Source organism: Brassica napus, chromosome C5 (assembly GCF_020379485.1).
Source record: "Brassica napus cultivar Da-Ae chromosome C5, Da-Ae, whole genome shotgun sequence".
NCBI lineage: Eukaryota > Viridiplantae > Streptophyta > Magnoliopsida > Brassicales > Brassicaceae > Brassica > Brassica napus.
The window spans coordinates 34,273,835-34,293,425 of NC_063448.1; the positions used below are offsets into that span (position 1 = coordinate 34,273,835).

At 36.6% G+C, this 19,591-nt stretch overlaps 5 protein-coding genes across 6 annotated transcripts; 3 read left to right on the plus strand and 2 right to left on the minus strand.

Moving 5' to 3' along the window:
• Positions 1-1,165: 1,165 nt before the first annotated feature.
• LOC106404114 (uncharacterized protein At3g43530-like) lies at positions 1,166-3,650 on the minus strand. The gene is made up of 7 exons (XM_013844863.1): positions 3,564-3,650; positions 3,032-3,302; positions 2,370-2,476; positions 2,210-2,291; positions 1,951-2,099; positions 1,424-1,810; positions 1,166-1,366 (listed from the first exon to the last, which is right to left on the minus strand). The coding sequence occupies exons 1-7, from the start codon at positions 3,648-3,650 to the stop codon at positions 1,166-1,168; spliced, it is 1,284 nt and encodes a 427-aa protein (XP_013700317.1).
• Positions 3,651-8,218: 4,568 nt separating this feature from the next.
• On the plus strand, positions 8,219-11,282 carry LOC106406831 (ran-binding protein M homolog). Its single transcript, XM_013847569.3, has 10 exons — positions 8,219-8,746; positions 8,994-9,140; positions 9,211-9,297; positions 9,398-9,443; positions 9,750-9,826; positions 9,983-10,136; positions 10,264-10,332; positions 10,422-10,481; positions 10,599-10,685; positions 10,809-11,282. Exons 1-10 carry the CDS (start codon positions 8,346-8,348, stop codon positions 11,073-11,075), a joined length of 1,395 nt encoding a protein of 464 aa, XP_013703023.2. The 5' UTR covers positions 8,219-8,345; the 3' UTR covers positions 11,076-11,282.
• A 189-nt stretch (positions 11,283-11,471) lies between these two features.
• Positions 11,472-14,918, plus strand: LOC125587697. The gene is made up of 2 exons (XM_048758687.1): positions 11,472-11,902; positions 12,138-14,918. The coding sequence occupies exons 1-2, from the start codon at positions 11,753-11,755 to the stop codon at positions 12,426-12,428; spliced, it is 441 nt and encodes a 146-aa protein (XP_048614644.1). The 5' UTR covers positions 11,472-11,752; the 3' UTR covers positions 12,429-14,918.
• On the plus strand, positions 12,589-14,078 carry LOC125587217. Its single transcript, XM_048757422.1, has 8 exons — positions 12,589-12,611; positions 12,702-12,826; positions 12,894-12,975; positions 13,049-13,166; positions 13,254-13,411; positions 13,488-13,602; positions 13,673-13,858; positions 13,932-14,078. The coding sequence occupies exons 1-8, from the start codon at positions 12,589-12,591 to the stop codon at positions 14,076-14,078; spliced, it is 954 nt and encodes a 317-aa protein (XP_048613379.1).
• A 93-nt stretch (positions 14,919-15,011) lies between the features above and the next one.
• On the minus strand, positions 15,012-16,916 carry LOC106402710 (transcription factor bHLH80-like). Of its 2 annotated transcripts, XM_048758686.1 has the most exons (6): positions 16,327-16,891; positions 15,803-15,928; positions 15,658-15,723; positions 15,408-15,476; positions 15,193-15,264; positions 15,012-15,088 (listed from the first exon to the last, which is right to left on the minus strand). In XM_048758686.1, the coding sequence occupies exons 1-5, from the start codon at positions 16,741-16,743 to the stop codon at positions 15,214-15,216; spliced, it is 729 nt and encodes a 242-aa protein (XP_048614643.1). In that variant the 5' UTR covers positions 16,744-16,891; the 3' UTR covers positions 15,012-15,088; positions 15,193-15,213. The 2 variants fall into 2 exon arrangements, with proteins under 2 accessions (XP_048614643.1, XP_013698951.2); XM_013843497.3 differs by having other exon boundaries at positions 15,012-15,264; positions 16,327-16,916.
• Between the last annotated feature and the right edge of the window lie 2,675 nt (positions 16,917-19,591).

Here is a 19,591-nt window from a genome sequence, read left to right on the forward strand (position 1 = left end):
AATCCTAAGATCTAAGTTAAAGGGTGATCAATCATAAGCTTAGCTTTAAGAACAACTAGATGAAGAAATATATTTTAAACACCCTAGCAACAATTTAAGTTAACAAAATAAATATCAACCTTATGAGAAACCTAAATCTAACAGTAAGACTACTCAGACATATTCATAAGAGACATGGTTATGATGGTCTGAATAATACTACAATAGATAAATAAAGACAGAATAGAGTAAAGAAACAAATGGAGTTCAAGATCTTCCCTCTCTCAAGGTGTACATATCTCTCTCAAGGGGTACAAATCTCTCTCACCAATCCTAAGCTCTCTCTCTCTCTAGAATAGTATGAAGCATAGCCGTCAACAATGGCTTAGAAACAGTAAAATAGGGTTTTTAGTCGTGCAAGGGTATTCTGGTAATTTGTGGTAACTTCTGGACCTAAATTAGTCATAAAATATAACAGGCCTGTGTTCTGGAAACACCGTCGATCGATGCCAAGGGTTCACCATCAATCTATTTTCCTTCATCTCCTCGACAGCTTCCTCTCGCGAGGCAGACTGACCACTCTTCAGTAAAACATGCTTAAATTCTGCTACAGGATGCTGATTGACCTCAAACCGGGTGCATTGGAAATCTAACTCAAATCTCTATCTTGTGTCAAAAGATGGGCTCAATATAACAGTGGGAAGGTCTCACTCCATAAATAGAAATCTGACGCGTCTGTGCAGTTTTGCACTCAAAAGACTCCAAAAGACACCAAAATCACCACTTTCCTCCAAATCGTCCATGAACCTGTAAACACTCTAAATAGACTCTATATAGTAGTAAATATATCTTAAAACAGCTATATACCATGGCTAATAATGGGTAAAATCCATGGTATGTCACCTTTTCCTTGAATTTTGCTTCTTCTTTCTCGGTGTTTTTTTTCCACAACTTCCACTATTTTTTTCAGATTCTTCCACCAATTCCTCAGCTGTTTCTTCTGGCTTTTCTAATTCTTCGTCAGTGGAATTTTCAGCTTCCTCCACCATTATTTCAGCATGTTTTTCGGTGAGACTCTACTCTACAACTTCCTCATCTTTTTCCTTTTCTCCACAGGATTCTTATCACTTTCCTCAGCATTTTCCTCCACATCTTGTTCCACATCTGTTTCAATTGACTTCTCAGCTTACTCAGCCTCTTTCTCAGTCTCAATAGCTTCTTTCTCAGTTACCATAGCTTCTTCCTCATTGTTTTTTTCCTCTGTTTCCACAGCTTTCTCTGCTTCTACTGCTGATGGCGTTATCCTACCACGTAGTGGTGTAAAAGTTCCTTCGGATTCTTTCTCAGCCTCCTTCTCTAGTTTCTCAGCGTTTTCAGCCTCTTTCTTCTGCTCTTCATCATCGTTTTCAGAGTCCTTCTCCTTATTTTCCTCACTTGGTCAAACCTTTTTCTTCTTCTCCACATCTTCATCATTGTCAGATTCAGAAAGAATTATCCTCCACGCTGCATCCGCCTCTACTCTCCTCCTCTCAGCCTCTTGCTCATCATACTCACTGTTCTCCATTTCTTCATCATCCTCTTTCTCATAATTCTCACTGTTCTCTTTTTCCTCCTCATTATTTTCACTATTTTCCTTGACTTCCTCAGCTTCTTGCTCTTCCTCCTCGACATCTTCTTCAAGTTTTTCATCATCCTCACGATTTTCAACTTTCGCACCAGTCTCACTGTTTTCAACTTTCTCACCAGTCTCACTGTTTTCTTTGCCTTTCTCACCAACCTCCTTTCCATAATCTCTACCATCATCTTTACCATAATCTCTACCAGCATCCCACTAATCAAAATCCATTGCTTCACCACGACTCTTCTCTTACCCTTACTCTCAATAGAAGCTACTGTTCGTTCTATTTTCCTATCCTTTCTCTTCGGAATTCGTTGATTCTTTTCAATGAAACTCAACCTTGAGTCCATAACCTCCAGCTTTGCCTCCACCATTGCGGTAAGTCTATCAAATCCTTCTCCCATTGCCTTCACAATCCTGTCTTCTAGACCTTTCAAACTCTGCTCTAAACCTGAATTGAGGATGATTCTTCTACTGACTTCACCTTCGCTTTGTCTTTCTTCTTTGTAAACACATGTGCATCAACATCTGTTAAATATAGTTCTTTCCACCAAATTTTTTTCGGCTTCACATTTAGTCAGTAGTTCCAAGTATCAATTGTGCTTCCCTCACGGTGATACTCTTGCTCCTCATCAATGATACAAGCCAGCAAAGTTTCCTCACTTGTTGTTGGAACCAACACACTGTTTTTAACCTGAAAATAAAAACAATCAGAAAGATCAGTTTAAATATTCTATCCTGCTAGTTTCTACTAAAAAGTATATACATATACCTTTGTTTTTCCAAGCGCAGCATATATATCTTCCAAAGGATAACCCCTCATGCTACTATTTGTAAACCGGCTCTTGCACATCCTAGGACAATCTTCACAAGGGCTGTCTGAAGAGAGTCAAAATCTTTTCCCCAGATTGGGAATACACTCAAAAGCCAAAACCTACAGAAATAAATTGTCTCAGTGTCAGATGTACGGTTATAAAGCAACTAAAATTTTACTAAATCGTATGCTTTACCTCTAAAAAAATTATGAATCCAGGAAAACCGCATGCCTCATGCACTTCACTCGTCAGAAGCTCCATCATATGCTTAATCTCCTTTATTGAATCCTAAAATGTTAGCCGATCCCAAGGAACTGTTCTGCAAACATCCAAATTTTCCACAATCCTTAAGATGAACCGGTCTACTGGTCAGTTATCCTTTGGCTTTCCTCTGATAACCCGACCAAGGAAGAATAAGACAGCCATCTTCAATCTATCATTACATGAATTCATAGACAACAGCTTCTGCTCCACATTTTTTATGCTGATCTTCTCTTTTTCACCGAAGTAATAATCCACAAACTTAGTACCCCCGAGCTTCAAATATTTCCTCGGATACTCATGGCAATCTAAGCCAGAGATGAGTGCATGCTCCTCGTAGAATAGCGGATGGGCACACCATTCACCGCAAACCATGCAACATCTTCTTCTTCAGTACAAATGGTGCGCAAGAGTAACATCCACATTCCTTGGAGCTTTCGGTATTTTTCATCAGGCATGTGGGAAAAATGACGAAACTGAGGATGGCTTGTGAACCAACTAACCTCCTCCTTAAGCTTCTTAATCACATCGACTGTGTTCTTCACAAAGCACTTGGTTTGAATCTTGCAAGTCTTCGTGAACTCCGTGCTCTTGATGTAAAATTCAAGGGTATGTGGTGGTTGTCTTGTCTGCAATCATAATATATATGTATTAGTCATTCGTTACTATCGTTACTAGTTAAACTAGTAAGACTAGTAAAACTAGTACGAAAACTAAAACAAGTAAAACTAGTTTGACTTTCTCACTAACAATAATTAAAATGAATGCAAAAGATACCTTTGATGATACAGCATATGTCTTCACTTTCAGAATCAAGTGAGAGCGAAACTACACTCGTTTCTCTCATTGGAGTACTCTCTTGATGGACTACCTCTTCAGTCTTCTCCTACCGGCTCATTCTCATCTGAGACCGTCTTTCTAGCTCTAGTGGAGACTCCACCTCTAGTAGATGGACGCTTTCTTTTTTGGCCCTTCATTTCTTGTACAAGATGTTAATCACAACAACTCAATCCTCCGACTTCAAATGCAAACAGCATAACAATACCAATTAATCTTTACAACAAACAAACTTAAAACCCCAAATTTGATTCACAATACATCAAAACCAAAACAACTAACTAAAATAACATAAATTACTGCACAGCCAAAGATTATTGTACAAGACAATACAAACAGAACCACTCAGTCACTCAAAATTCACATCGGATAATAACAACACAACATTGATTATAAGGCATCTCAACAATGTAAATACTCAAAACTGAAATACACAAAAAACATCAGTCTTTGGTCCCAAATTCCCCAAATTTGTTTTCCAAATCAACTAATAAAAACAACCTAATAACAACCAAACAAAGGGAAACTAATCACTTACCAAAAGGAACGAAGATGAAGACTCGATTTTGAAGGAGAAGGAAGAAGAAACTAAGAGATTCTCGACTCTAGGGTTTGGGGTTTAACTCGAACACAAAGACAAATAGAGAGTTGAGACACGAGAAATGAGAGGGAGAGATTGATGGATTAAGGCACAACGTAACAGAGGCTAGGGTTTCGGAATCGCAAAGTAGAGAGGAGACGGAGAACGAAAAGAGGGAGAAAGGAGAGAGGAAACTGGGGTGGATTTAGGTCTGGGACGAAACACAGTCGTTTAGTTTTAGGTGGGTCGGATTTTTTGATTGGGTTTGGGTGGGTCGGATATTTAGGTTGGGCCATAGTAAATATTATAGTTCACTACTGGACAATTCGTCTTTAACCACTCTTTATCCATATTATCCATTTAAAATAAAATAAAAAAAGAAATTATATTATATTAAAAGGGCACCTGAGAATTTTTTAAGAGCACTTGGGGCATTTGGAGTTAAAGTCCGAAGATATCTACTAAGACTAGACAATGAACTGATCAACACATACGTAAATACTAAACAAACGAACAAGGGAAGCTCTCATGCCAGTCTTCATTTACTACTTGCTCAATCCAAATAACATTTAACAATTGAATTTTTCATATATAAATATAACTAATGTATCCCATCCTTAAAAAAATTCTCTTTCCTATCCAAAGAATGGAAACTACAACATTCCACAATCATTTAACATTTGTATGAATGAAGTGTTAACCATCATCTAATCTATCTATTTATATATATAAAGAATATTTTTCTCTTTCCTGGTGCCTCCACGTGGGATTACACGTCAATAAGTCAAACGCTGCCGAGTCGACACGTGTCCCTTGACTCAATACACATCGTTTCATTAACTCATATCTTTCGTTGTGATTTGGGCTTAATTTCATTAAACTGATATGTCCATGTGTTTTTGGGCTTGGAAACAAAATTGCTTTATGATTCTATGTGGAGACAGCCCGATAGCCCAATAGAGTGAACCCAAGTGTTTTACGCGAAAATGGATCTTTTGGGTTCGTCTCTCTTTTTTGTTCCGTGGCTGACTTCTGATCTTCATCCCTATCTCTGAAACACTCAGAGTTCGTGTCTTCTTCTCTTGGATACTCCGCCGTTACGATCTGAATTTGTGGTCGCCGAAGTACATATTCTTTTCTTCTTACCGCCGTACTATCCACCGATTTTATGTAAATTGATTGTTATCCGACCATATCATGTTGGAATCCAGCATCTGTTTCTTATCATCTGGCTTTCTACTTACCAATGACAGAAATATGGAGACGTTACGAAATTTGGCTGATTCCAAACGTCATCTTTAAGGCACTCATTAACCATCCTTCCCCAGTTACTCCTTTTCCGTATAAGTGTATGCGCATTCTCTAAACTTGAACGCACAAGTATCTTTGTTGTTATGAACGTGGCTTTTAACATTCTGAGACAAATGCCATATACAATACTCATGTTCGGCCTCAGGGAACACTAGACGCACTGACTTGATCAAGTTTTTGTTTCTATCTGAAAGAAATACCAATCCCGGGACATCGGATATCACTGATTTCAACTGTTCCATAAACCATATCCAGCTTTCATCATTCTCACCATCTGCTACACCAAACGCAATTGGGTAGTGGTGATGATCAGGATCCTGAGCAGTCGCAACAAGGAGAACTCCACCATAAACATTCTTGAGGTGTGTTCCATCCATAATGAGGACTTTCCTCATCGCACTGAACCCATCTATGCTAGCTCCCAGGGCAAGAAACAGATACTTAAATTTGTTGGCCTCATCCACTACCACACGAGTTCTTGTGCCAATATTCGTCTGCTCCAACATGTGCATATAACAGTATAATAAAGTAAAACTCTCTTCTGGACTTCCTCGCACTTCATTAGAAGCTTCTCTTTTTCCTCTCCATGCTGAGGTGTATGATACATGCACACCAACCCTTCGATGAACCAAATCGATCAGAACTTTGGGAACTGGTGTGTCAAATGTACCAGGATAATCTTGAGCCAAAACAGATGCAACGATTTGTGATGTGCCTTTCCTTCTATCAGGCAGTGTTCTTGTAGTAACAACAGAACATGTATGATGCTTGATGTAACTTCTAACCGTCCAAAGATCTGTATTCTTTAACTTTGCAACTCGCACAAACCACTTGCAGTCGTCTTTGGCTCCTCGGAATTTAAGCACAAATCTCTTAGTACCCGACTTAATTATATCAAACTCAAAACATTTCTGATGTGAAGCCGTCTGAATATGGACTTTTGCTTCCTCCTTGGTTCTAGATTCTTGACCTAAAACCAAACATGTACCATCATCTCGTGGCTAATAGACAACTCGTGGTCTTACTTTTGTATCTTCAAACACATGCTAATCTCTTTCCGTGAAATTCTCATGCATCTCAATGTCTCCGTGAAAAGTGAGCACACCACTAGTACCTTCATCACCAGTTGCATCATTCTCAGTACCATCTTCATCACCAGCCTCTCTATCAGGCAATGTTCATGTAACGACAGAACATGTATGTTGCTTGATGTAACTTCTAACCGTCCAAATATCTGAATTCTTTAACATTTCAACTTGCACAAACCACTCGCACCCATCTTTGGCTCTTCGACATTTAACCACAAATCTCTTAGTATCCGACTTAATTATATCAAATTCAAAAGATTTCTGATATGACGCCGTTTGAATAAGAACTTTTGCTGCCTCCTTGGTTATAAATTCTTGACCTATAACCAAATCCATACCATCATCCCGTCTCTAATTAACACCATCATGCATCTCAATGTCTTTGTGAAAAGTAAGCACACCACCATTACCATCTTCATCACCAGCCTCTGTAGTCTCTTTATCAGATATACCGACATAGACATCAGTTTCATCATTCTCAGTACCATTCTCATCACAGCCTCTATAGCCTCTCTATCAGATAGACCGACATAGCCGTCAGTTTCATCATCCTCTTCTGAAAGTTGCACTTCTTCATTGATGAACTCCACATGTAGAATACTTCTACACTTCTCATGATTTATTTGCAGTAGATAACCAAAAAATGGCTTAATCATTCCAGATGTATGATGGCTTGTATGAATACAATATCATTGGAAAGTAACTAATCTTCACTTGCACCTTAGATTCATCTACCTTTATCTTTCTGCAAATACGCTCAACCAAACCAGAGTAAGTGATTTCCTCCATTGATTTCCTCAACACAATCGTGTGAATTTCATCTTCTCCTTCACCATCTCCCGATATCCATTTTATTTCAGCCCCACCTTTCATATAATATCCACCATAATCAAAACAAATGATTGTGCATTGCGGATTTTGCATTTTCCTGAAATAAAATAAAATATCATTAGAATTATCATTATTAAGATGCTTAGAATTAGTTTTCACACCGTACAATTTTTTCTTACTAATACTAATTTAATTCATTACTATACATAGTAATACTAGAAATACTAGTAAGAAATATAAATATAGTAATCCTAGTATTTCCATTAAAACTATTTTGCTTAGTAAAACTAGTTATACCAGTAATACCCAGAACTTATCCTTGTACTAACTAATCCGCTTTTAAGACGAAATTGTTAGGATTTTACATTACACATGATGTATAATTCATCTTAAATGAAATTACACACAGAAAATCATCAAAACACATAAAATATACCAAAAATCTATAAACACAGTTTTCAAAATCTTTTTTAATCTCTCATAATTTTTATTGGATCTTCTTTTTTTTTACATTAGCCGAGATATACACTTGTTTTAATAACATTTCTGCAAAAAATTCATCAAAAACGGACGTAAAAAATACCCGAAAGCCCTAAACACAGTTTTTGAAATCGTTTTAAATCTCTCAAATTTTTATCAAATCATATATTTTAAACACTGCCCATGATATACACGACACTTTAATGTAGATTGAAGAGGAGGAGAGAGTACCAGGAAGAAGAAGGACATGTGGGTCAACTGAACTCTCATTGGTTAAAGTTGTCTTGTGCGGCATGTAGGTAGTTGAATTGTGGTTGATTTATTTAATTAAAGAAATAAATGAAAAAATGCTATTTTGGGAAGCGGTAGGATAAAAGGGTAGGAAGGATAAAAGGGTAGGAGAAGTAAGGAGGCCCTAGTTAAACAATAAAATATTGTACATACAAAAATGGAGTCAAAGTCTAACAAATGCTAGATTAGCGAGGAAGTTTAGTGTATGAAGAAAGGAAGAGAGACGAAGAAATCGATAGGTATCGAAAAAAGGGATGACGGAGAGTTCCTCCAACGGCCGCCGCAACGAAAACGACGAGACCAGCGCCGCCGTAAATCGTCGAGATCCGATCTTGCAATTCTTAGACAAGATTCGTCTCTCCGGTACTAGGCGAGGGGATGCCATGGAGGATAATGAAGGTGAAGAATCGCCGACGGAGCTTAACGCAATTAACAGCGCAGGCGGGTTTGTGATCGTCTCTCCCGATAAGCTTTCCGTCAAGTACACGAACGCGAATCTACACGGTTACGACGTCGGCGTTGCTCAAGCTAATAAACCTGCTTCCTTCAAGTGTCTTACTTACTACTTCGAGATTTTTGTTAAGGATGCTGGTGTTAAAGGGAAAGTCGCTATTGGTTTCACTAAGGAGGGCTTTATAATGCGGAGACAACCTGGGTAAACCTTTTAGCTTTCTTGGTTTGAAAACAAGATTCTTTAACATAAGCTTTTTAGCCCTTAGCTTGATCACTCTGGCATTTTTGGTAGAGGTTTTAGCTTTATCATAAAGAGGTCGTGTTCTCTCTGTGGCTCATTTGAAATAGGATGCCTTTGATACAAGTTATGTTTATTATAGAATTTGAGCTTATGTGGCTATTGTCTTTCTATCATGCGGATGATGTGTCTAATTTGTTATTAATGGTAGATGGGAAGTGAATACCTGTGGCTATCATGGGGACGATGGAAATATATACCGAGGTAAGGCAACAGGTGAAGCCTTTGGTCCAACTTATACGACAGGTGATACTGTTGGTGGTGGTATAAACTACGCTTCGCAGGAGTTCTTTTTCACGTAAGAACTAACTAATTCGATTCCATTTTCCTGTTGCCCTTTGACATATTTGGTTACTTTCTCATGCCAGTAAAAACGGAGCTTTAGTGGGGAAAATCCCTAAGGACATAAAGGGTCACCTATTCCCTACTGTAGCTGTACATAGCCAAAATGAGGAGTATGTTCTCAGTTTCTCCTCTGTTGGTTGCGTTTCTGTAAACGGGTTCAGTGCAGGAGTAGAAGTACTTACGCAATGCATTTCTTTCGAATTTTTGCAGGGTTTCTGTCAATTTTGGGAAGCAGAAGTTTGTTTTCGATGTTAAGGTAAGAGAAAAGTCCTATTAAAACTTTATTAGTAGAGTCTCTAGGTCCTACCTTTTATAAAGGTGGGGTTGGTGTAATCAGGAGTAAAACTACTGTAGTACAAATCTACTCCAGTGGTTCTCTTCGTACAAATTGCTCTCATGTTTGCTATTCACATGCATCTGCTACTTTTACTGTGTGATCAAACCTCTTGGACCCTCCAATTATACGTATATAGATATAAATCTTTCCCCTTTCGCTCTCTGCATTACGTATATGTTCGAAATAAAGTTTTGACGAAGGCTTGCCTTCTTTATGTATTATCAGGGATATGAAACATCAGCCAGGAATACGCAACAAATGGCTATCGAAAAAATATCCATACCTCCAAATATCGGTTATGGGTGAGTACACTCCTTCTCAACTTTGTTACCTAAGTTGAAAAAATATGCCTTTTTTACAAGAATAAGCAACAAATGGCTTTCTGCTTTATTTTTTTTTTTTTTTTTTTGAAACAACTTTCTGCTTTATCTATCTAAAGTTTTATTCTTTATTATTAGGCTTGTAAAGTCCTACTTATTACACTATGGGTATGAGGAGACGCTCAATGCTTTCAACCTTGCTACTAAAACTACAGTCCCTCCAATTCTTATAGCTCAAGAGAATGCTATTGATGACGAGGATGATTTGCATCAGAGAAAAACTCTTAGAAAGGTATTGAAAGAGTTCTACTGTGCCTAAAATTTTACTGGTTATAGTTCAACAAAAAAAGATCTTCTAAATTTACGAATTATTGCTTTGTTTGGTTGGTTTTGACCGGTCCATACTTCATTTGGTATAGCTTGTGAGGAATGGTGACATTGATGCTGCTCTGGCTAATCTCCAAGATTCGTATCCCCAAATTGTACAGGTGAACTGAGATTCGTTTATTTTGTATTGCTAAGATAATCACTTTGCAGGATTGAGATATCAACTCTAACCTAGCTGTACTTACTGCAGGACGATAAATCTGTAGTTTGTTTCCTCCTTCACTGTCAAAAGTTTATTGAGTTTGTACGGGTATGCTCTTGATTCCCTTATACATCTTGTTTCACATTTTTAAGATTTTTCACAAGTTTTTCTGTGTCTTATAAGAAACATCGAGTTTGTTCTCTAATTTGTGGTTCTGGAAAACAGGTAGGAAAACTTGCAGAAGGTGTGAAGTATGGCAGACTCGAGTTAGCCAAATTTGTTGGGTTAACCGAGTTTCAAGATATAATCGAGGTACTGCTGACTCCTTCAACTTTATTCCTTTTGCCTCTTTCAAGCAAGATCTGGTTCAAACGTAGAGAGATTCTATTTTGCTGGTCTCTTACGACTAACTCGATTTCCATGTTGGTTATTCAGGACTGCTTTGCTTTGCTTGTTTATCCAAAGCCCGAGGAATCACCGGTGGGGTACTTCCTAGAAGACTCGCAGAGGGAACTAGTTGCTGATGCAGTGAATGCAGCGATTTTGTCAAACAAGAAAGATGCGTGTCACTTGCATTCCCATCTGGAGATGCTGCTAAGACAGCTAACAGTTTGCTGTTTGGAAAGGCGGTCAATGAATGGAGACCAAGGCGAAACATTCCGGCTCCACCATGTTCTTAACAACAACAGTACAAGAAGATGAAATCGGATTAGCCGCGCATTTTGCTTTTGAAACTCTGCTTTGTTTCTTTGGTTGTTTTCATCCTTACGTGGCTCTTGTTCATACCTGTGATATTATTCTGAACTTTCCTATTCTGTAAAAAGAAAGTTTTAAGAATAAATCTTGCAATCCAAAGTGTAGATGTTTCAGACGAAGTTTGTTCACAATGTGAGCTTCTGATTGTGTTTATGATTCTATTTTTTCACTAATAGAAGATCTTTATATATAAAAGAAGCATTGTATCCATCCTGAGGCTGCCAGCTCGGATTCCACGTCGGAAATAGGAGCTCCCTCGCGCTGACACGTCGGATCCGCACCGTTTCACTAAAGTTTTTGTCTGAACGGGCTTCACGCGCTAACCAGAGGTTTCTTCTTCACGAGGCCCATATGCACAGATCTTATACGGAAAACCCTAATCAGTTGCTCCCTTCCTGATCTTCGTTCGTCTTCTATCGGCGCATCGATCGTCCAGAACCTGTAACGGTTATGTTTTTAATCGTCTTTAATCGTATTTAATTCCTACCCCACTCAAATCAACCTCTTGAGCCGTTCATCGGCTATATTGTGTATAAATATACTTCGATTTCACAGATGCGCTTTCCACGCTTTCCTAATCTCACACCTTGCTCATACTCAGAACTTACTCATCATCTTCTTAAATGGCTTTGACAAAGGTTTTCTTTTCCGATCTCAAGACTGGGCGGTGCTCATCCGTTGTGGAGGCGAGACTGCTTCGATTCTGGGAGGCTAAGAACGTTAAGCGTGGTGGTGAGCTGATGTGGATGGATCTGCTCATGGTCGATGTCAACGTGAGTTGTTCATCCTATCGCAGTCGTTTCGTACTTTAAAATTATGATTATTAGTGTTGATTTGGTTTGTCGTTGATCCTTTGGTTTAGTATAGGTTTTGTCTTCCTGTGATTGTCAGTGTTGATTTGGTTTGTCGTTGATCTTTTGTTTAGTATAGGTTCTGTCTTCCTGTTATAAAGATAATTAATTACTTTTGAGTTCTTATGTAACTGATGGATTCTTATCTGCGTTTCAGTCAACCATGATGCAAGTCACGATCAGTGCTGGCCGTCTTCCACAGTTTCGGGATAGGCTCCTTGCCGGAACAATGTTTTCATTGTCCGGTTTTGATGTCTCCAGATGCGCACAGAATTTCCGGCTCACTGATTCGTCTTTGATGATCCGGTTCAGCGAGACTACCTCATTCCAACTGTTGACTGAACCTGACTCCCCCTTGCCAGAGGAAGCATTCCGGTTCCGTAACCAACAGGAGCTAATTGGTCTTGCCAATACAAACACTCAGCTACCAGGTATGTTGATACAGTAGCACGTACTTATATGTTGTTGATATTTTGAGTATAGAGTTAGGATCAGACTGGTATTATAAAGAAAATGATACCGGCTTTGAACTTGATGTAGACATCATATGTGAGATATTGAGTGTGAAGAGCACGGTTTGTGATCCTCCAGAGGAGAAGAATCGTGTTATGGTGACTCTGAAGCTGGAAAGGTAAATTTTTGACTCTCATGCTGTTTTATTTTTTCCATAATGTGCAGTGATGAATATATTTGATGTCAATTGATTCTCTGATATGTGCAGTGATGAGACCGTCACTTTAAGCTTCTTTGACTCTCAGGCGGTTACTTTCCATAACCAGCTTGAGGCTATGAGTGTTGATCCGAAGGTCATGGTCGTAACTAGCATCAATCCCAAGATAGTCGGAGGTATCGAATTGTGTGGTATACTGTGATGTCATAACACTTTTGTCCTGAAAAATTGCCATCTATGTAGGTCGTCTGTTTCTTAACGCTACGTCTGGAACGCACGTGTATTTTGATAAGAAGACTATAGCAGGAGCTGCTCGATTCTACAGGTATGAATGTCGTTAATCAGCCGTGTGTTTGTGTGTTCGGTTGTTCTTTGCCTAATCATTATGCTCTGCGTAGGCTGGTCGCCAGAGATACTGGTCTGCCGTCGGCCGCTCCACTGCTAAAGTCATATGCGAAGGTGGAGACTATGACCATCGCTGACCTCAGCAGTTTCATCGTTTCTACTGCATCTCAGGTATAATAGCTGTTGGTTTTGTTTTGTATTATTTTATCTGTAGTGTCAGTGTTCGCTTTTCATGTGAGTCTTGATTATATGTTGCAGGAGATTGATTTTCTGTGCACTGGGAAAGTTGTCCGGATTGACACAGATAAGGGGTGGTGTTATGTTGCCTGCTCAAAATGCAGTAAAAAATTACAGCGGACTGAGTCTGCATTCACGTGTGGAGTATGCAACAATCCACATGCTGTTGGGGCCCTACGGTAAGTATCACGTCTTATATATGAGGATTTACACGTCTGCTGGTGACCTGACCTCACCTTTACCATCTTCATATAGCTATCGTGTGGAGATGGCAATATCTGATGATACTGCGGAAGGAGTATTCGTATGGTTCGATGGTGTATTAACGAAGCTGCATAGTATCCGAGCAAGCGAAGCTGCACAAATGCTGGTATGACTCATAACTGTTTACATTCGTGATGTCAACGAAATCTTACTTCTCATCTTTTTTTTTTTACAAGGCTGAAGACGGTGTGAACCCTGAGGACACTAGGTTACCCCCGTTCATTGCAGATACGGAAGGAAAAACGTACACTTTCCAAGTGAGGGTCACTGCGTTTAACTTTACCGAGCATTACAAGACATTCACCATAACACGTATTGCTGAGGATCATGGTCGTCTACCAGTAGATGACGTTGTGAACAATGTAAGTTATGTGTGTATCGTGATGTTCAATTAGCTCCTTGCTGGTTGCATATACGTTTTTGCATATTGTACAGGGAGATGATGACGACGACGATGATGATGATGCCAGTCCGACCATCGAGCCATCGTCTGCTGCAGGTGATCAAGGTGGAACCAGTAAGGCGCGTAAGAAGACTGGCGCAGGGGCGTCAAAGGTGGCGAAGAAGGCACGTGCTGGTTGAGATATATCAACAATTAATAATGTTCAGACTATCGTTTACATGATGTTTATGCATGTTTATTTGATTTCGCAAATTTGAATGTTTCTGTTTTGGATATTCCCCATTATATGGGCCCTTTAATTTTAACGGCATGCATTTCGGTTCGGTTTTAATTATGAGGTGTTAACCTTCCGGTTAGTATATTATTATTTATGTTATTCTTACGGTTAGTCTATAATTATTTATATTAAATTTTTATGTTACATTGTATGTGTTAAAAAATATATATATAGGATTTTCTATCGTTAGTTACGTATCTATATAGTAAGCTTTTGTGTTTCCCATGCGCGGACATATGTTTTTATAACGTCGATGGAAAAATACATGAGTATAATATAATATATATATTTTTAAATATAATAACATATAACCCATTCTTTTGTCATTACCATTGAAACACTATTTAATTTGTACAACTGACGCAATAGTTGCTATTATTGTCCAGGCATCCATAATCCTAAATTTAATATATCTACCAATTACTTAGCAACGTATAACAAAAATCAGACAAACCATTAAACTCTCATGCATTTCTCCCTCCAATAAAAAAAAAACACGCGACATACGAACAACTAAGATTAATATACTAATACTTTAGTTTCAAGATCATCTTATAATTCACAATCTGATCATCTTACGGGCGGGGGGACCCTAGTATTGTTATAACCTTAACTTGAGAAATGGTTATGTCAAAAGGGCACATATCTCTCTTGCCTAGAACGAATATACTCTTATTTGTTCAGATTTCAGAAACTTTTAACAGTTAAATGTTATAAACAGAAGAGATGCTTGAACAAAAAAAAAAAAAACAGAATAGATGCAACAAAGTTACATTTACACAAACCTCCTTGAAATAAAAATGCAACACTAAATACTTTATTTTGTCCATTTCGATTACGAATATACATTTTCTTTTATTGATTCTTTAAAAAGTTTCACCTTATTGTACAAAAATTTTACAGCTAAAGTACATACATCAAATAATCTAATTTTTCTAGATCAAGTTTCGAAATTTCGAAAAGATCATCACCATTCATAGATTAAACCAAAAAGAAAAATACATGTATATATATATATGTATATCAATCCTAAAACCTTAATTTTCTTCATTTTTGCATCTGCACCTCTTCTGCTGCTCCGTCAACTCCTGAATCCATACAAAACAACATAAAATGATCAAATTGTTTTTAATAGTTTTGTGTTACTTATCATCCTTCCCATGCTTTTTTCTCTCGAAATATTTCCCTCATTTCATATGCTAAATTTATGCCAATATGTATGTAGATAAACCTGGATCTGGCTTTCAAGAGCTTTCACATACTGCAAAGCTTCGTCTAACATGTCTGCAGTGTTGGTTTGCTGCACACCAAAAAGGAACCAAATCAGAAACCATCTCTCAAACGTTTGATTTCATAATGTATAACGAGGCAGCTAATTATAAGATATCATACAAAGAATATGCGGAAAAAATGGCTGCACAACCATAGTTTATGGACGTTTCATTTTGCTTTACGGCTAAGCTTAGTAGGAAGAAGACTACCTTATCCATGTTAGGAACAAGTTCTTGCAGCCTCCTGATTCGGTCACTTATCCGCGTTCTCCTCACCTGAAAAAACGAAAAGAGAAATACGTAACAACAAAACAAGAACAGCACAAATGATTGAATGAAACTTTTAAGTAAATACCCGCTCAGCAATGCTACGAGGATGAGTTGCGCATCCGCGTTTAGCACGAACCCTAAAAGGAACCGAGTCCTCAAGAAGCTTATCCTCCATCATCCCTGATACACCACCACTCATTTGCTCTTCTTTCTACTCACGGAACAAAAGTGATGAGTTAATTATCAAAATCCGAGTGTCCATTCCATATGAATATATCACATCTCACATAACCGCACTTCAGAAACTACTCGAGTTACAAGATCGTCTTATAAATTATCGATACATAACTAACACGAGTAGTTGATACAAAACAAAGATTAACAATGTGGCCTGTGTTTTGTTTTTTTGTTTGTCATCTATAAATAGAAGCTAAATAGAAGCTTTATGCAACATGGCTTTCAAAAAGAAAGAAAAGAAAACTGCAACTTGCTGGGTTTTGTTTCAAATAAATACAAGTTGTCAAAATTAGACAAGACAGATCTTTAATATTTTTCTTGTCTCCACGGCTAATAAGAAAATTAGAACTGATTGTTCCGATGAAAGCTTACCAACTGAGAAGAGAACTCCCTCGACCGTTTACTCGCCGGAGAAATGTCAACGTTCGGCGGCGGCAAGTAGTCGTAGTTAGCCGGAATCCCAAAATTTGAGAAAAACCCATCGCTCCCAGCAGCAGAGCCACCGAGAAAATTCGCAGGAGAGCTGTTCTGGCGGTGAAACCCACCTTGGTTAGTGGACAATCCCTGGTCAACAGCACTCGGGAACTCAAACGAGTTACGACTCGTTATCCCGGACGAGTTTCCGGTGAGAAGCTCAGTTAAACAGAGGTTAGGTTTCAAATCATCTTCTTCATCATCCTGGAGTAGGGTTTCAATCCAATTCGCCGGAGCTGAACGGATCCGAGACAACCCACCTCGACTCACCTCACCACCTCCTCCTTTTCCGCCGCCGTCGTGAGTGGACTGCATCGAATTTTCACCGGCGACTTGCTTGGTCGGTCACTCGCTTTTTTATCGCGCTTTTTCAGTGGATTCAATTAGACAAAGCCACAACAAAGGTCTCCTCTTACTCGCATCGCATTTTCTCTCTCATTTTCTCTTTATTTTTATATTTTTCATTCTAAAGATATTATTGGAGAAGTGATTTGCTACCTGTAATTTCTACTATCACTTTCATAAACATTACTATTAATGACATCAATAATTATATTTAATATTAATTTATATTTAATATTGATTTATATAATTTTCTATTAGTGACATGACTATTAATGACACAGACAAATATTATTTGAAGCCTGACATATGTTTAACTATGATTTAATGTTAATTTATATGATTTGCCACACGTAATTTCTACAATCATTTTCATAAATATTTAGGTAAATATGACATAGAAAATTATACTTACTGTTGATTTATTATTTTGGTAAAATTTTTAGAATAATGTAATAACTAAGACATGCGTCTTGCATATGGTGAGTTTATTTGTATATATTATCGACATTTTTTTATGTATTTGATCATTTTATTTATACATATACAATATTTTTTTATATTATATAATTTCTTTCCGATGGACCGGATCAATTTTTATTAAAAATTGTTGAACTAAATTATAATTAATATATCATGGGTTGATCGGGTTGGACAACAAACAAATTATGACATAAAAACTTTATTTTTTCTATCGAACACATTCTTAAAAAAAAAATGAACAGCATTGTTTCCACAATTGAATTATTTTTGATCTTTATCTTTCATGTGGTTTTGAAAGGTTTCAGATAGGGGTGTTCAATCCGGATATCGGTTCGGTTTAGGTTCGGTTTTTTTCGGTTTTTGGTATTTCGGTTAGTAAAATATAACTACCATTCTAAATCCATATTTACTTCGGTTCGGTTCGGTTTATATACCATCGGTTTTCGGTTTATTCGGTTTTATACTAAAAAACATAATTATTTAGTTTGAGATCATATTATATGAATTTTAGAGTCATATTGTCAACACAGTCATTTATTAAAAATATATTACATGTTCAAATAAATGAACAAAAAAGTAAAAATGCTTCTACCATCAAATAAAATAATAAAAACTATAGCTAAAATCAAAGCTTGAAATTTTGAAAATAAAAATATGAAACAAAATAGAAACATGAAAGAAAAGTTTTTCCACTCTTCCATATTTAGTGTTCATTAAAGTCATGTTTTTTCAATTGAACACGAAACTCTGTTTGTTTACAGATAAGAAAAAATTTGTGAAATTTTTTCATTAATTATTGTCCATCAAATTTATAATCTTCATATTAATTTAGTGAAGACTAAAATAAAGGAAAAAAATCAAAAGAAGACTTAGAAAATAAGATGTTTGAATTGCGATGTATTGTTATTTAATTATAGTTCAAGTGTTTTACAAATTAAGGTTCTTTATTACTATAAAATTATGGTAATAGTTATTAACACAAATTTAACTTATGTAACAAATAGATTTTCATGTATTGTTATAAAATAGATACATATTTACATGTTTCTACTTTTAATCGGTTTTGTTTGGTTTATTCGGTTTAATCGGTTATATACCAAACCATATCCAAATCCTACGGTTTTTATAAAATTATATCCATTCGGTTTATATGGTATATACCAAAACCAAACCATATTATCTATTTTGGTTCGGTTCGGTTCGGTACGGTACCATATTAAACAGCCCTAGTTTCAGATAATCCATTGAATTGATACATGTCTTTTTAATGCTTTTAGTCGTATGCTTAAGGAAAACTTACATTTTTGTAATTTAAAGTCGTTTTAAAAAATCATAATATAACATATAACAAAAAAATCTAACATATAAGAAAAATATAACGTATAAGGTTTCTTCATTTTTGTAATTTAAAGTCGTTTTTAAAAAATTAAAATATAACATATAAGATTTCCTCATTTTTATAATTTAAGGTCATTTTAAAAAATTCAAAATATAACATATAAGAAAAAATCTAATTTTTTTATTATATGGTTAATGTGATTGTTTAATTTTTTAATAATATAAAATTAAACAAAAATGAAGAAGGATGCAAAAATTGTTATCAAATCTTTATTATTCATAGTCATTAATTGTCATATATATGTTAATCATATTAGGTAATTCTGTACCTTTTATTTAAGGAAAGAATACATGCTTCTTATATTTTGGGTTAATATAATGTTCCCTAGTAATTGGATTTGGACCAACATTTTTTCAATTGATTTTTTCAATTGATTTTTAAGATTACAACTTTTTAAATGATCCTCAATTAATATATAGGGGATTTCTATTTTTTGGTAAACTTTTTAAAATATGGTAATAACTCATACATTATCATTAAAATAAATATATTTAAATATGACATTGGAAATTTTGAAATATTATTTAATTCTATTTTTATAGTTATAAAATTTTTAGTACTAAAATTTTTCAGAAATTTCTAACATTTTTCTAAAAATTTAAATTTTAATCGTAAATTTTACTTTCCTTTAGATATCTTACTTTTTATAAATATTGTTTAGTTTTGAGAATAAGGTGCACCTGGGGAACCAGTAAATGCGGATGAACTCCGGCTGCAGGGGTAGGTGGCACATCATCTGGAACAGGAGAAGGCATCTATGGTGCAGGAGGAGGAGGAGGTGTCCCGGAACCTCTCTGCAAAAATTGACAGTAGGCAACAATATTCTGAACTGAAGAAGGTGTCAGGAGAGAAGTAGAAGTGCCAATATGGCCTATGCCGAACGTCTTGCTGTAATGTTGCGGAGGACATTTCCTACGAGCCATCTACAAAAAACAATTA

What these genes read in the sequence shown, in the direction of transcription:
- LOC106404114 (XM_013844863.1), bottom strand. Translation starts at nt 3,650, where the DNA reads ATGAAGGGCCAAAAAAGAAAGCGTCCATCTACTAGAGGTGGAGTCTCC. An exon ending in CTGCGCTTGGAAAAACAAAG is followed by an intron (nt 2,292 to 2,369) that starts GTATATGTATAT and finishes TTTTATTTTCAG; the next exon opens with GTTAAAAACAGTGTGTTGGT. An exon ending in TGGTGGAGGCAAAGCTGGAG is followed by an intron (nt 1,811 to 1,950) that starts GTTATGGACTCA and finishes GATTTTGATTAG; the next exon opens with TGGGATGCTGGTAGAGATTA.
- LOC106406831 (XM_013847569.3), top strand. Translation starts at nt 8,346, where the DNA reads ATGACGGAGAGTTCCTCCAACGGCCGCCGCAACGAAAACGACGAGACC. An exon ending in AGTTTGTTTTCGATGTTAAG is followed by an intron (nt 9,444 to 9,749) that starts GTAAGAGAAAAG and finishes ATGTATTATCAG; the next exon opens with GGATATGAAACATCAGCCAG. An exon ending in CGTATCCCCAAATTGTACAG is followed by an intron (nt 10,333 to 10,421) that starts GTGAACTGAGAT and finishes TACTTACTGCAG; the next exon opens with GACGATAAATCTGTAGTTTG.
- LOC125587697 (XM_048758687.1), top strand. Translation starts at nt 11,753, where the DNA reads ATGGCTTTGACAAAGGTTTTCTTTTCCGATCTCAAGACTGGGCGGTGC. An exon ending in TGCTCATGGTCGATGTCAAC is followed by an intron (nt 11,903 to 12,137) that starts GTGAGTTGTTCA and finishes TCTGCGTTTCAG; the next exon opens with TCAACCATGATGCAAGTCAC.
- LOC125587217 (XM_048757422.1), top strand. Translation starts at nt 12,589, where the DNA reads ATGGTGACTCTGAAGCTGGAAAG. An exon ending in CAATCCCAAGATAGTCGGAG is followed by an intron (nt 12,827 to 12,893) that starts GTATCGAATTGT and finishes CCATCTATGTAG; the next exon opens with GTCGTCTGTTTCTTAACGCT. An exon ending in GGAGCTGCTCGATTCTACAG is followed by an intron (nt 12,976 to 13,048) that starts GTATGAATGTCG and finishes TGCTCTGCGTAG; the next exon opens with GCTGGTCGCCAGAGATACTG.
- LOC106402710 (XM_013843497.3), bottom strand. Translation starts at nt 16,743, where the DNA reads ATGCAGTCCACTCACGACGGCGGCGGAAAAGGAGGAGGTGGTGAGGTG. An exon ending in CTCGTAGCATTGCTGAGCGG is followed by an intron (nt 15,724 to 15,802) that starts GTATTTACTTAA and finishes TCGTTTTTTCAG; the next exon opens with GTGAGGAGAACGCGGATAAG. An exon ending in TTGTTCCTAACATGGATAAG is followed by an intron (nt 15,477 to 15,657) that starts GTAGTCTTCTTC and finishes TTTGGTGTGCAG; the next exon opens with CAAACCAACACTGCAGACAT.